The 14015-nt window shown below is 43.4% G+C and overlaps 1 protein-coding gene across 4 annotated transcripts in view; it reads left to right on the forward strand.

The window, feature by feature from the left end:
* NHS (NHS actin remodeling regulator) overlaps positions 1-14015 on the forward strand; it is a 260319-nt gene that overhangs the window by 225090 nt on the left and 21214 nt on the right. For 3 of the 4 annotated variants that reach the window (XM_027898564.1, XM_027898565.1, XM_027898566.1), the window contains exons 2-3: positions 8652-8804; positions 10978-11111. In XM_027898564.1, coding sequence (XP_027754365.1) covers positions 8652-8804; positions 10978-11111 — 287 coding nt within the window. Of the gene's footprint in view, positions 1-8165; positions 8267-8651; positions 8805-10977; positions 11112-14015 lie in introns of those variants that run through there. The other variant, XM_027898567.1, reaches the window with a different exon arrangement.

Here is a 14015-nt window from a genome sequence, read left to right on the forward strand (position 1 = left end):
ACTTGGAATAAGTAATCTGAATCTTATCTTCCAATATGGCAAGCACATTCTCTTATGAGTGTCATCTTCCAATGTGCTTTTTCAAGGCTCATGATGTTTTATAGATGGTCCCTGTTCACAAATATGGAGAGGTTGTTCATATTGTGGATGCTGATGTGGAAATAGGTGGTGCAATGTGCAAGTCTCTGCTCTTCTTGAAAAGAGGATCCTCAGCACAGACTCAAAAGGCTGTTACTTGAAAACGACCCCTTTAGGTGGGAATGTTCAGATGGTAATATTCAGGGGAAATCAATGCTTGGGGTAGGAGAATAGGCAAGACACTCTAAAGCTGCTGCCATAAAAAGGCTTGCCCTATCTCAAAAATGTCTATGGACTGGGGAATGGGAGGGTGTTTTTTTCATAAAGGTAAGCATTAACGAAGGAAGGTAGAACAGGAAGTGAATTTTGTAAAGCTTTGTTCTAGAGTGCTGCCATGTGAAATCAAGGTGAGTGATCTGAGAGCAACATCACAGTGAACAGCACACTTCTTTGTGATAAAAGGGAGAGCGTTATGGTGACCTGCTGGAGCAACTCGGGCAAGCTTAGTAGTGATTTGGGCTGAGTCAGTACAGGAGAAAAATAGCAGAGCAGTGAGAGAGAATTGCAAAGGATGTCTGAAAGTGTGCTAACAAAGTGTTTTATCAAGACCACACACTACACTACTGGAGATAAGAGACTTTATCTTGCTGCATATCGAGAGTGGGATTAATGTGAAGGGTCAGCATGGGAAGAAATCTGTGTTGACAGGCACTGAAAGTGTGTCAAAGTGAAAGAAGTGCTTTCAACTAATTAGCATGTAGGATTGAAAGAGCTCTCTTGGGACACTGATTTCAGTTACATGCTTTGGAGTGCATGTATGTGTACACAAATTCGTAGACATGTGCATATACGGATGTCAAATCAGCCCTGCTATAATAATCCATCCTTACCATTAGGTCCAGTAACCTTGAAATAGTTTGCTTTGGGGTTTTTCTTTAACATTGTTTATGCATTCACTCTTTTACTGGATGGTTAGCTTTTTGTTTTCTCATGGAGCATGGTAGCAACCTGAATTGAATATGAGATTAATATTCCTGCAGAATAGTTGGCCTAATGGCAGCCTTAAGCTTGCCAGACAGGACTCCTGTGTTGTCTACCTTTATTACCGTTGCCCTGCAGGGCACTCTTGGAGGCCGTGTAAAACATAGGCTGGAGAATAGGAATAAAAGGAGAGAAAGAAATTGCTGGCTAGCGAAACTTCACAGGAATGAAGGACTGAACATATAAAATACTCTGTATTTCTAAGAGGTTATTGTCTATCCTGCAGTGACAGCTTTGACATACTTTGAAATACCAAGTTCCATTCTGGCTGCTGTAACTTATTTAACAGAGTTAGGAAAAGCAGTTTAAATATGTTCAAACACCACCAGCAGTGATTGAAAGCAGCAAAGCCAAGAATGAGATTAGCATGTGGTACTCTTCACATAAGTGCATATTGCTTAACAGCCTAATCTTCTTACCTGTATAAGAGCCACACATTTCCCAAACCTCTTGAATCACTTCTGTTATGCCAGTCAACCAAATATCAGATAAATTCAAAATTCAAGGATCTGCTCATGGAAATGACATCCAAATCATATGCTTTTCAGTATTTTAATCTGTCCTGCTATCCAAATGCAAAATATGGATGGGATTTTGTCCACTTGTCCATTTTTCTCCTGAATAGCTTTATTTCCATGTGAAGCATAATACGAGGCAGAAAAATGTCACAGGGATGTGCTAAAAAACTATGATTGAAACATGAGACATTTCACTGTATTGGCAAGAAATAAAACAATACAAAGACCAAAAAAGATTGTGGTCTTTCTCAACAGATTCTGCTGCCAGTGAGGTTTCTGCCTTTTTGTTTGAGTTCAAAAAATTTGCTAAATTGTCTGTCCATGAGCGCAGAACAGAATAATGATAGTACTCATGCTGTTGCCCACATGTAGCTAAAGACTTAACTTGTTTTGTCATGTCTCCTCTCCTGTTTGTCTGGAGGGCAGCTGCAGCCCGCGTAGACGCAGTTGAGCTGGCTTTGATTTGCATGCGCGAGTGTCGGTGGCAGGGCAGAGCTGGTGATCCAGGCTTCAGGTCCAGATCGGTTGCCCAAACCATGTCTTGGGGCCTGTGCCACTGGAGATTTCCCCTCACATCCATCCTGGACTTAGGTTGCGCAGGGCAAACACTCCTCAGAAATAATTTGGATTTCGGCCCTGATAATAGCGATAATAAGAAATAATGATGTGCAAAGCCATTACAAACCATATTTTCTAGCTTGGGCTCTCAGAGAAAAGTAGCCAAGGAGAAAACCACCCAAAATGGGTCATCAGGCACTCGTGGCCCTGTGACAGTGGGCACTGAAATGGAAATGTCTGTGATGAACAGCGCCCCCACAAATATCAGAATATACCAGGGAAGCAGGAACAAAAGATGTGACCAAAGATGGGAGCATCCCCTCCGGACCCTGAAAAAATCCCAAGGATGCACTAGAGCAACAAGGCAACAGGAGGTTTGGCACATAGCTTTCTCTTTCATTGAGTTGAGCATCTCTTGCCTTATGTGAGAAGTGTGATTAGAAAGCTCTGTGAAGACCTGCCTCATTTTTCACATCTCCTGGGGGAACTGGGCCACAGAGAGTTTCCCAGGGAGGAGGAGGATGGGGAAGCGCAGCAGGGCCGTCAGCAACCTCTGCAGTGCCAAGGGACCAGAGCAAATGTCATACTGCCATCTTCTGATGTGTTCCCTCTTTATAAGAGAAACCCATTACTGTCAGGTGTTGCTCTGGCCCTGACTTGGTGGGGAAATGGGATTGCATGCTATCCCTGCCAGGATGACCAGGCATTTCTGAAGGCAACTGGGGTACGTCTGACTTTCTAGCTCCAGTCATTCAGTATTTTTTATCTAGAAGTTCTGTGACAGAAATTGTGTGCATACCCATACTTGTAGGTATAGTTGTTGAAGTTGTGGTGAGGTTGCCATTGCTTAGCTGGGTGATGGAAAAGCTGAAGAACCAGTAGCCTTGTTTGCAAAGAACAGCAGCCCTGCCAACACACTCCCTTTGCATGGGTATTTTTCAGTCATTAATAAAGATGAGAAAGGAAAGTAGCTCCTCCAAACAGCTACTTGCAATTCCAGTTGGTGGGGTTTGCCACTGGCAAATAGGGAAATGCCTGGGTGCATGCATGGTTGAAAGCAAACCCAATTGTTGAAAACAGAGGGATTGTCCCACCTCTGAGGAGCTCCAGGCTTCAATGTCCCCGCTGGGTAAGCCCCAGCACCCTCTGTGCTGTCACTGAAGCAGCAGCCGCAGAAAGAACTCCTTTGAAAGTACTGAGCTTGCTGATGGATGTGAGACATGTACAGCAGACAAGCGATTGTAGATTTTTACCAGTGTTGTAGGCTTAAACCCCCTGGGTGTTCCAATGGAGACATGAGTACTTGGGGGAAGCACACATTTGAGACATGCAGGACTATAAATAAAATTCACATCACACTCAGCACTTGCCTCAATGAAACATTTATGCACTAAATTGCATGATGAAGTTGGATGTGCTGCCAGACTGCCTAGTCTTTGAGATAATCTGGTCTTCCTCAGAATTAATTTTCTTTCAATGTTTTGCACACAAACGCAGCAGGCAGTAACTCACTGCTGGCCTGGGCAGTAGCTGAGGAAGAGTTTGATCACACTGAATTCCGCTGCTGCTGTTGCTGGCATAGGCCTATTTATGCAAAGCTGGATGAACATCCAGCTTTCTTATAACATTGAATCACACAAGAAAAAAAGTCACCATTTTTACATGAAGTAGCTTGGAAAAATGGCATATGCTAAAATGACAGGTCAACCACCTTAACACTGGAGAAGAAGGGCTTTCCCAAGCAGAGCCTGGCATGGTGCTACTGGCCAGAGCAGCCTTTGAGAGCATCCCGCACCCCTGAATCGGGGTGGGGAGAAGAGGTGCAGTTTCACTAAGTGCACAGCCTCCAGCACCTCAGTCTCCTGCAAAGGGCTTGGGTCATTACAGCTTCTCTGAAGAGTAACTAGGTTCTGAAATAGCCTTATTCACTAGTGTGATCCTTTTTAATGTTGGGTTTTTTTCTTTTGGAATCTGGAAATTTTAATAAGGATTTGGCAGCTGCTGGTTTGGTGCTGCTTGTGCAGGAATTAAGGGCTGACAGTTCTGGGCTCTGTCCGTTAATGTGTAGGCACCTTCCTCACTCACTGCTCAAATTCCCTCCAGGCTGCACACTTTTTCACACCTTATACCAAATCATGTTTTTGCTTTGAACCAGGAAGCGTAGGAAATTATATATTTTTTTCCTTCCTCTCACAGCTAATGGTAACTATAATACAGGAAGAAATAATAGAAAGTTGAGAAACAGAAGGAGCTGGGGAGGGGGGAGGCAAGTGTCTAGAGAAGCAGACGGAGTTGCGGGGGGAAACCCCTGGATCTATCAAATAAATAGAGCAGAAATCTTTCTTGCTTGGCCTTTGTGGTGTTATTATTAGAACAACCACGCCTGAGTGCACTAAAGCCACACAACCTTCAAGCATCCACATCCAGCTCTGCTATGGCAGGATCCCTTTTCTGCTTTGCTAAAGAAGGGAGAGAGAGTAAATGAGAGGATGTGAAGAAGAGAAGGGTCTATAAATGATAAATACGATCAACTTCGATAAAACAGCTATTTGGAAACCTTCAAAAATCTTCTCATGAGAGCAGCCATTAGTGTATGTCTGTTTGACATTGGTTGTTAGGAAACCAGCCAACATTAATGGATCCACAGAATGTAATGGAGAATCCATTTAAATGATCTCTTGTCATTTTGTCATTCCACAAGACAAAAAAAACCCAATTACTTTAACTCAGGAATGAAATGATAGTTTATATGATTCACTTGTATAGTTTTAAGTGATCAAAGCACACACTAAAAATATGTTAACAGTCTATATCTGATGCCTGAAATGTAGCATTTCCTATATCTGTATTGGCCTTTTTTCTTATTCACTGTGGTATCCAGCTGCTAATCATTTAAAGACTGTGGCTTTACAGTTTTACAGTTTCTGTATTGCTTTATTTATTATGCACCGTATGATGATGCTGAGGGGCTACAGCCATGCGCAGGCTCAGCATTGCAAAAACAGCCTGCAGTGTAAAACACCAAGTAAAGGAAGTGCTGGCTGAAAGAGATACCTTATCCTCATTTCACAGAACAGAGGCATAGGGAGTGTTAATATTTAACGCCGGCTGTTAGCAGAAACATATGGCTAAACTTTGACTGCATATTTCTTCTAGATCTCAGCCCAGTGGTCTTTGTCTGCTGAATTAGCCTGCCACAGGGTTGGCTTTTTTCTTTTACTGGAAGCAACAGATTCAACCCTGTGCAGAAAATTAGATGTTCAGTGGTCCTGAAATCTCACAGTCCACTCCTGTGGTTGCAGCCTCTGGCTTCAGCTCGCAGCGATGGTGCCCAGCTCCCAGGGGCAAACAGGGAAGGCCAGGCGAAATGTCATTGCAGAAGCACAAGCAATTTGCAAAGGACATGGAAGGACATGTGCAAAGGACAATGTGCAAGGAATGAAATGAAAGCAGGTCCCTTTTTTGGCAGGCTCTCACTTACTCGTTAGCTTTTTTCCTTTCTCCCCTTTCCAGGAGTCTTTTTCAGAGCTTTGCTGCTCTGAGGTTGGGATGCTGTTCCTCAAACATCCAGTCAAATTGCATTTGTTATGGTTTTATACTTATTTGTCCTTGGGCCAACATTGTCCTCTACCCTACCCAACGCTTCTCTCTCCCTCTGAGCTTCATCCCCACTGCAGGCTGAGAACATTCATCCCCTTGCAGCTTTTTTTTTTTTTTTTTTTTTGCCAGCACTTTTAGTTTCTATTCTGGACCTCCTAGAAAATCTGCTACAGCTTTTGAGTATTTTAAAGGATTGTTCAGTTCAGTGAGTATTGTGCAATATTTTTGCTTTCTTGGTGTCAGGGGGCATATTCCCTGATACTGTGAATTGGAGTTCCTGCAGGGAAAGGCAAGAAGATGCAGACAGGCCTGGCTGGGCTGTAGCACAGGGTACTTTAAGCTTCTTATTTGAAGATAAGCAATGTATTCGTGCTTTATTTTTCTTCTGGGACAGCACTGTGCACAGCTCTGCCAGGTTTGCTGGCTAATGGAGACTTGCTGGGTGGCTAAGAGGTCATCCTGTTTTATCTGTGAACAGCAATGTGTGTCTACAACAGTTAATAGGTAGCAGAATTGTATGAGCTTGGTTTCATTTTTAAGTCTCACAAAAGGCTCCTAGTCTTACATGTCAGACACTGTTGCCAAAGTCAGAAGAGCTTTCTACAAGCTAAATTTTGCAGCAAAATCTATTCTAGCCTGATGAAATGTCTGAACATTTCATAAGTAAGTAAAACTTTCCACTCACCTACTGGTATCTGCCGCAGACAACTACTAGTGCTTCAGTTTAGACAGATTTTTCTGGGAGTAGGAAGGAAGGAACTGCTTGGGCTGGTCATTTCATTAGCCTCTAGGGTACAATTTGTGATCATGAATATCATATGCCCTCAGCAACGTAAAAAATGGGTGGGGTATCATTACTATTGCTTACAAATTTTTATCTTGACTTGAGATTCTCAAGGAGGCAGTGTGGCTCAGAACAGGATCAGGGCAAGTTGGTTTGTGTCTCAGCCCCTTCTATGTAAAACAAACATAATGCTTCATTACCTTCAAGGGGTAAAGGAGATTCAAAATCAGCTCATATGAGTGAGGTATTCCCCTATTATAGTGCTGACAGACAGACAAGCCATCAAAATCTCTGCCTGCAATTTGGGAACATTATGTTATCACAACATCAGTAATTTCATTAGTAAATCCTCACGATAAACACACATTGACAGGTTGTCGTCATTCACTCCACTGTCAATCAGTTTTTTCTCCCCCTGATGCCATCCTTTGCACTGACATCATAGCCAGTTGCACGGAACTGCACTGCAAACTTGCTGTAAACTGAGTAAAACCCCACCTGCAAAAATCCACTGAGAAGCAAATAAAGGGTGCCTATTGGACACAGAGTTTGGGGTCCCTTCAGTGCTGTTGAAGCTCTGAGAATCTGCACTCCAGCAGGCCTGTCATCATATTATACCACCACTTCCGTCATGACACCTACAAAGTTCTGTGAACTGTTTTTTTTTCTAATCAAAGAAACTGACACAGTCCATTGTCATCCCACACATGGCAGCATAGTTCTTAGGTTTCTTCTCTTCTGTCTGCTCCCTCCTTCTTCTCCTACTATACGTTCCCTGTTCCTTTCTCTGTACAAAGCACTGGTATGCCTTCAGTCTCAGTGAATATTGTTTTGCATTAAAGAAAGCAACAAAACCAGAAAGAGCAAAGCATGTTCACCAGAGAGGTGTTCTCTGACATGATGCACTGGCTACCCTCAAGAAAGGGCAAGAAAGTGCAAAAGCACAAAAGGTAGATGAGAGGCCTGAAATGTGCAAAGGAGAGGAATGTGTGGTCAGTGAGAAGACCAACCCAAGGCATGCTGGCTCTTTGGCTCCTGATTGGAAAGGGAACGCCAGGATGTACCTTCACTACCCTTCCTCCCACGCATGAGGCTAGCCCACCTGTGTTATACTGTGTTGTCCTGTGAGCAAAACACCTGCAGCATCTCCTTGGCATTAGAAGATAGGATGACTGGAGAGCCTGTTTGTATGTATTGCCTGTGGTAGAGGGATCAAGCGCAGTGCTATACCTGAGCATGTGCCATGTGGTCTGCTGCATTACATGGGCTGGGGATGAGCCTGCTCCCTGTGGCTGGCTGGGGCAGAGTGCTGGCATCTCCCATGGCCCTCTGCTCCAGCTTTCGCCTTTGGAAAGCTACCTGCTGTGTACCTGTGAGGCTGGGCACATCTTCCAAGAGTCCTGTCGCTCCTGAGAAATTCTCTCAAACCATTAGTGGACTTGATTCATATAACTTTCAGTGGCAGACTTCTGGGATTTCTCCTTAGAGGAACTGAAGTGTTCCTGTCCCTCAAAAATCCCTGTCTATTAAGGGAACCTCTGTTGATAGGTGACAGTTGAAGTTGCTCAGTAGGGCGGGCAGTGAATCTCAGCCGTTACGCCCTGGAAGGCAGCGAGGTAGTAGCCTGTGTCAGGAACTAGTTGGGCGTAACATGATGTAGTGGAAGAGCATATTGGCAGGAGAATGGGTAAATGGAAGACCTAATCTTCCCACTGCACTTGCTCAAAATGCCACTGTGGAAATGTTGCATAGCTTCTTTGTGTTTTTATTTTGCTGTCTATAAAATTATTATCCCTTTGGTCCATATATTTAACACCGATACAGGATCATTTCACCTGCTTGCCTCCACAAAGGCATTTGCAAAAAAAAGGCCATTGTCTAAATGCTAAGTGGTATAACATGGTAACACAGAGAAGATAATAGTCACTGCTCTTTGATGGGAGGAGAGGTGCTGTAACAACCCCAGTGCTTGTTCTTGACAATGCTGTTCCAAGCAAGAACCTTTGCTTTTCAGCTAGGTTGATGTAAGAGAGACTAGAAGGCTTATCTTGTACTCTGTTTATATCCTACAGCTGTCTCCAACCTTGATGCAGAGAGCAAACTGAGCGTCTATTACCGAGCACCTTGGCATCAGCAAAGAAACATCTTTCTCCCCTCCACCAGACCGCCTTGCGTGGAGGAGCTGCACCACCACGCCAAGCAGCACCTGCGAGCCTTGCGCAGAGGTAGGTGCTCACGCATTCCCCGGCTCCACGCACATAGCACATCTCCATGGTCCACTCCAGGCAGCAGGAGGGTGCTCAGGCACAAGCACACAGAACTGTGGGCACTGGTCTCCACTGGGACTTGGGTACTCGGGCTAAGAAATCATAGAACCGTAGGATCATAGAATGGTTTGAGTTGGAAGGGACCTTAAAGATCATCCGATTCAAACCCCTGTTCCCAAGGGCTGAAACTGGAGCCCAGTGGTATTACAGCATCTTCACAAAAATTGAGCTCTCTGCTCAGGATTTCCAAGCATGATACTGAAGGATACCTGTGTCCTTCAGGGGTGGCAGCTGAAAGCCAGGTGATAGATACCCTGGACAGCTTGGAAAAGTTGGGCTAGTGTCCCATTCCCAGACTAGGGAACACTTCCTGACATCACCTAACAGACTGGAGAGCTGTAGCCTCAAAATTGAATCATGCAACAAAGAGAGGAAGCAGGAGCAATCAGGCTCATAACCAGGCTCCTGCACCCCTGCCATAAAGGGATTTTACTAGGTGCAAACATCTGGATGGTCTTACAACAGGACTACAAGAAGACAAAAGATGGGAAAAGGTCAGTTTTCACTGGGAACCTAACCAAGGGAAAATTCTTTCTAGGACCCAGGTCAAAGCAGGCAAACAAGCCTGTCTTTTTCTGTGCTGTAAGGAAGGAGAAAATCCATGCAGGTCACCCTTAAAATGTTCAGGAGCAGCCTCCTGTGTTGGAAGTGATTTGCACCAACAGCTCTAATTGCCTTGCTCATTTATTATTGTTATTAGCTTATAATAATAATCGATTACTTAGATCTGCAGAGCATCTGTTAGCTGGATAAAATGTTCCAATTAATTACCACATTTGACTGTTTCTGCAGATTTTAGCTCAAGAACACACTGTGGATGCAGTATGTCTTCATAGCACTGCAGAGAGCAACACAGTCCAATTGCAACCACAGTAGTGCTGGAGTAGAACAGAAATTCTTTTCTGCTCTCAGCAGCTCTGCTTTGCAGTTATCCCAGGACCAGGGTGATCTCTGCCTGCCATCTTGTGGGCAGGAGAAATTCTGACACCAACACAGGAAGGCAGCTGTCAGAAAATGTCTCATCATTTTAAAGGTACAAATCTCCGCTTTGGCAACTTCCCATCCTGCACATTTAACAGCAGCTGTGCAGGTTGAGCAGGCAGCTTTTCATGTGCTGCTTTATCATATTTTCCAAATAACTGCATGTGTGGGAATGAAATGATAATCTGAAATTTACCCTAAACATGTTTATTGTGTCTCAATGCAGAATTTCATTATCTGTTTAACCAGGAGCAATTAAAACTAAACATTAGGTCATCAAACTGCTATGCTAGCAGCAAACATTGTTGGTTGGACCACAGCTATGTGTATTAGGTGAATATATTATCTCCTTCCAGCAGCACACCCGGCAAACAGCAGGTTTCTGATTGACATCTAAAATTAGAGATGGGAAGTCCATGAGCATTGTCCTGTTCACTTGGAAGGTTTCAGAGACTTGGAACTGATGCTGGAAGAGGACTGGGTATTGTATGCCCATGGTGAAGGGAGACTCCTGTGGGCCTGGGTTGGAGACATGTTGACTTTTCCAGGATGATGTCCTTCATGATGCAACATAGTGTTGCCACTGCAACAACCTTCATGATGTTGGGTCAGTGCTCAAAATCTAGCATTGCCACGGAGCATGGGAAGAAAATCATATCTGGGGCTGTGTTTCTTTCCCCTCAGAGGAGCATATTTTATATGGGTAGAGTGCATTACTGCATCTCAGCATTTCAAGGCAATAGGAGCTGCAGGTTCCCATTGAGAATGAGCCCTTGGATCCCAAGTGCCTAGAAGTAGCTCCTTTGTCACTTGGGATAAAGGGTATAAATCTCATTTGGGGACAGTTCATCTTCAGTGCATATGCTGGGGGGTGTTGTGTGGACATTGTGCTTCTGGGCACATGGATGTCCAGTAACTGCTTGTCCCCTTCAGTTGCAACAGGATCATATGTACCAGTCAGTAGGGAAGAGGAGAACCTTCATCTTTGGAAACTACTGTCCTGTTCCTGTCTCTGTTGTGCTGTTAATAGAGATATTTGTATGTTTTTAACACTCTGAAAGACTCGTGTCTTCTTTCTCATCCAAAACAGAACATCGAAGCCGAAGTGATAACAGAGAGCAAAAAGTCCAAGGCCCCATTGCTGTGGTGGCTCCCCCCTTTCCTCCCTTCCCTGCAATCTGCAGTCAAAAGAGGCAAGCAATAAAGGACCGACACTTGCTACCAGTAAGTCTTTCATTACAGCTATCCCACACAAACATGTTACTAGCATGGTGGGACATAAGTATGACCGTGTTTCACAAGTGCCCCCTCCCCAAGCCTGTGCAGGTACAACATAGCTGACCTTAAAAACTGTCAGCAGCTCAACTCAGGTCACAGCTTCCAGCAGCCAGTCCCAGGGTGGCCATTTCCATTGAGAAACCTCTTATTTTTCACCTGTGGTCAGCAGACATATGCTGTCTCTCACACACTCCTGCACAGTCCTTCACATTCACCACTCATGCTTTATAGGTAGCACTTCAAGGACCCTCCTGTAATTTCAGAAAGTGCTGTAATTTCATCTCTGGCATTCGCATTGCCAGGAGCCAAGAACTCAAGGTCTTTGAGTGCTGGCTTGAGGCTTGTGTGTGTGCAGATAGGTTCAGCAGCACATCTCCTGTTACAAGGAGCTACACTTTCTTTGTATGTGTGGGCAATAGCCCTGTTCTGCCGTGTCCACCTCCATGCGGTTTTTGCAGATTCTTCATGTCTCACATGTGCCCTTCCAGCCAGCCAAGTGGGAAGTCCAGCTGAAGATCTGGTCCTGTATGTCTGTGCTGACTTGCCACACTGCTGCACTAATTCTAAATCAAATTAGTGTTGACAATATGGTATTTATCACTGTTAAAGGAAATGCGTCGTCAGATCCACAACTTTAACTCTGACTGGGTCTGTAACTCCCACTGGCCTCAGCTGGACTTTGGTACTTCTGTGGGTCTGGGTGTTTGACCCACAAAAGTAGCTACATTTTGCCCTGTGCTAAGAACCATTTTATTGGTTAAATTCCGCAGGTCAGACCTGGATTTGAAGTTTAAGTGATACATTTGTCTAATGCCAGCCCTCAGTAGGACAGGGATAGATCTGTCCTGAATGTGCCAGTACAGAGACATTGGCATCTCCGGATATGTGAGCACATTATAAGCATGTAGCTATGGAATCACCACTTACTTAGCTTAGAAAATCCAAGTACATTCATCCTAATCCACTATATTAACCATATTTAAATACTATAATGCTAAAGAAGTCACAGTTTAAAGGAGTCAATTTAAAGGAATCACACCTACCCAGGGGCCAAAACATCAGCTAATCAGCCTATAGGAAAAGTTTTGTTTCTCATTTAAAAGCATGAAATGCGTGATAAGGTTTTGATTAGTTTGACTATTCTGGCTTTTTGACTGCTTATCTGGATAATTTTGAGGAAAGCATCACCATCACTGCAGGCTTTGAACTGGCTAGATTTGCAGGCCTTATTATTCAACTGAAAGAAGATATCCTGATATTAAGGGACAGCATAAAAAAGAGTTAGAAGACAGAAAGGAGAAACAGGCTTACGTATTTCTTCTTTATAAGCCATCATCAAAGCTACTGCTGTTGTAGGGTCATTAAAAGGTAAAGGGGAGGCGATGCCATGTTATGGATCAGAACCAGTTACAGATAATAGTTTGGACAGCCCATTGACCATAAAGCTTGCTTAGTTAGTATCAGATGGAGAATGAGGCATCTCTCTTGAAATTGCATACACAGTGATGAAAGGCCAGAATCTTTGCTATGTTTGGAAAACAACCAGTGCGTTTTAGACATTACTTCCATCTGTGGACCACAAAATAATAACAAATAGTGAGAGCAACCCTCTACGTGCTGTATTAGTTGGCAAAATTAAGTCATGCTGAATGCAAATGTCTTGGCTTTATCAGAAAGTCCACCTTTTTCCTTTCAAGAAGGAAAATATTAAGCTTTGTGGCCACCCATATTGGGCTTTTTTTGGAAGCTAACCAGGTTCAGTATTCCCCTGAGGAGAAGCAAACAAGAGCTGCTTGGAGGGCTGTTGTTCTATCGATTTCAAGGCATCTGGCAATGTTCTGCTTTGGTAATTGCAAATATGCCAAGGCCAGAGTACTTCAAAGTGCCTTGACCCATTTCTGAGAAAACTCCTTGTTCATGAGGCAACTTAAAAATTAAAGAGAATAAGGCAAGATGAAGCTGCACATGAATGCTCTGTCTGGCAGAAGGTTAATCAGAGATTTTTACAAGACACTGCAACAATGAATAGCTAATTGATATTGTGCCAACCTTCATGATTTAATGATACCGTTACAAGAGAAAGGAGAAAGTTGAGAATGCTGTTATTGCCTAGCTCACCCTTTTTGGCATAAGCTTTTTGACATCTGCAAAAGTGTATCTGCTTCAGAGATTGTTGGTAATGTTTGATATCTGATTCCAGTTGATTGTATCATGTAGACATCAATGAACTAAAGATGTTAAATCTACAAGAATTTTTATTCATAGCATAGCAGTCTCTTGTGTATTCCATTCTTCTTATGCATTGGAAAGGCGCTGAAGGAAGCACCTTTTGCTAAACAACAAAAACTCCTTTTTGTGTTTCTTTTGAGTTAGGAAAGGGATCAATAAGAAGCAGGGAAATTTTTAGAAGTTACAGATCTGACTTTTCCAAACTGACTAAGTTAAATGCATGTATTACAGTATTGAAATAAGAAAGTTGATTTTGAGAAATGTTCAAATGGCCACTGTGAGACCTGTGAAAACTATCACTACTGAAAGCTACTGAAAAACAGGTCACCTATATCTAAGACCAGTCAAGGTTTCCATATTTGTACCTTCTGGCTGCTGTTTTTATCACTACCAGTTAGGTGGCTAAGAGCTCTTCCAAAGATCTTGCATATTTTATAAAAAAGCTAGAGAAAATCAGTCACAACAAATGAAGATTCGCTTTTAAGCACAACTACTTTTACAAGGAGGAAGATGTCAAAGCACCACAAATTCCAAGCAAGGCTAAATGGTCCAAAGAAAGTAATGCCAGCCTAAATGGGTCTGGAGGGATGTTTTGGACTGTTTTGTGTGGAGAAGGAGTAG

The sequence above is a fragment of the Empidonax traillii genome, unplaced genomic scaffold, assembly GCF_003031625.1.
Source record: "Empidonax traillii isolate 1590-97213 ecotype Southwest subspecies unplaced genomic scaffold, ASM303162v1 scaffold605:size788243, whole genome shotgun sequence".
Classification (NCBI taxonomy): Eukaryota; Metazoa; Chordata; class Aves; order Passeriformes; family Tyrannidae; genus Empidonax; species Empidonax traillii.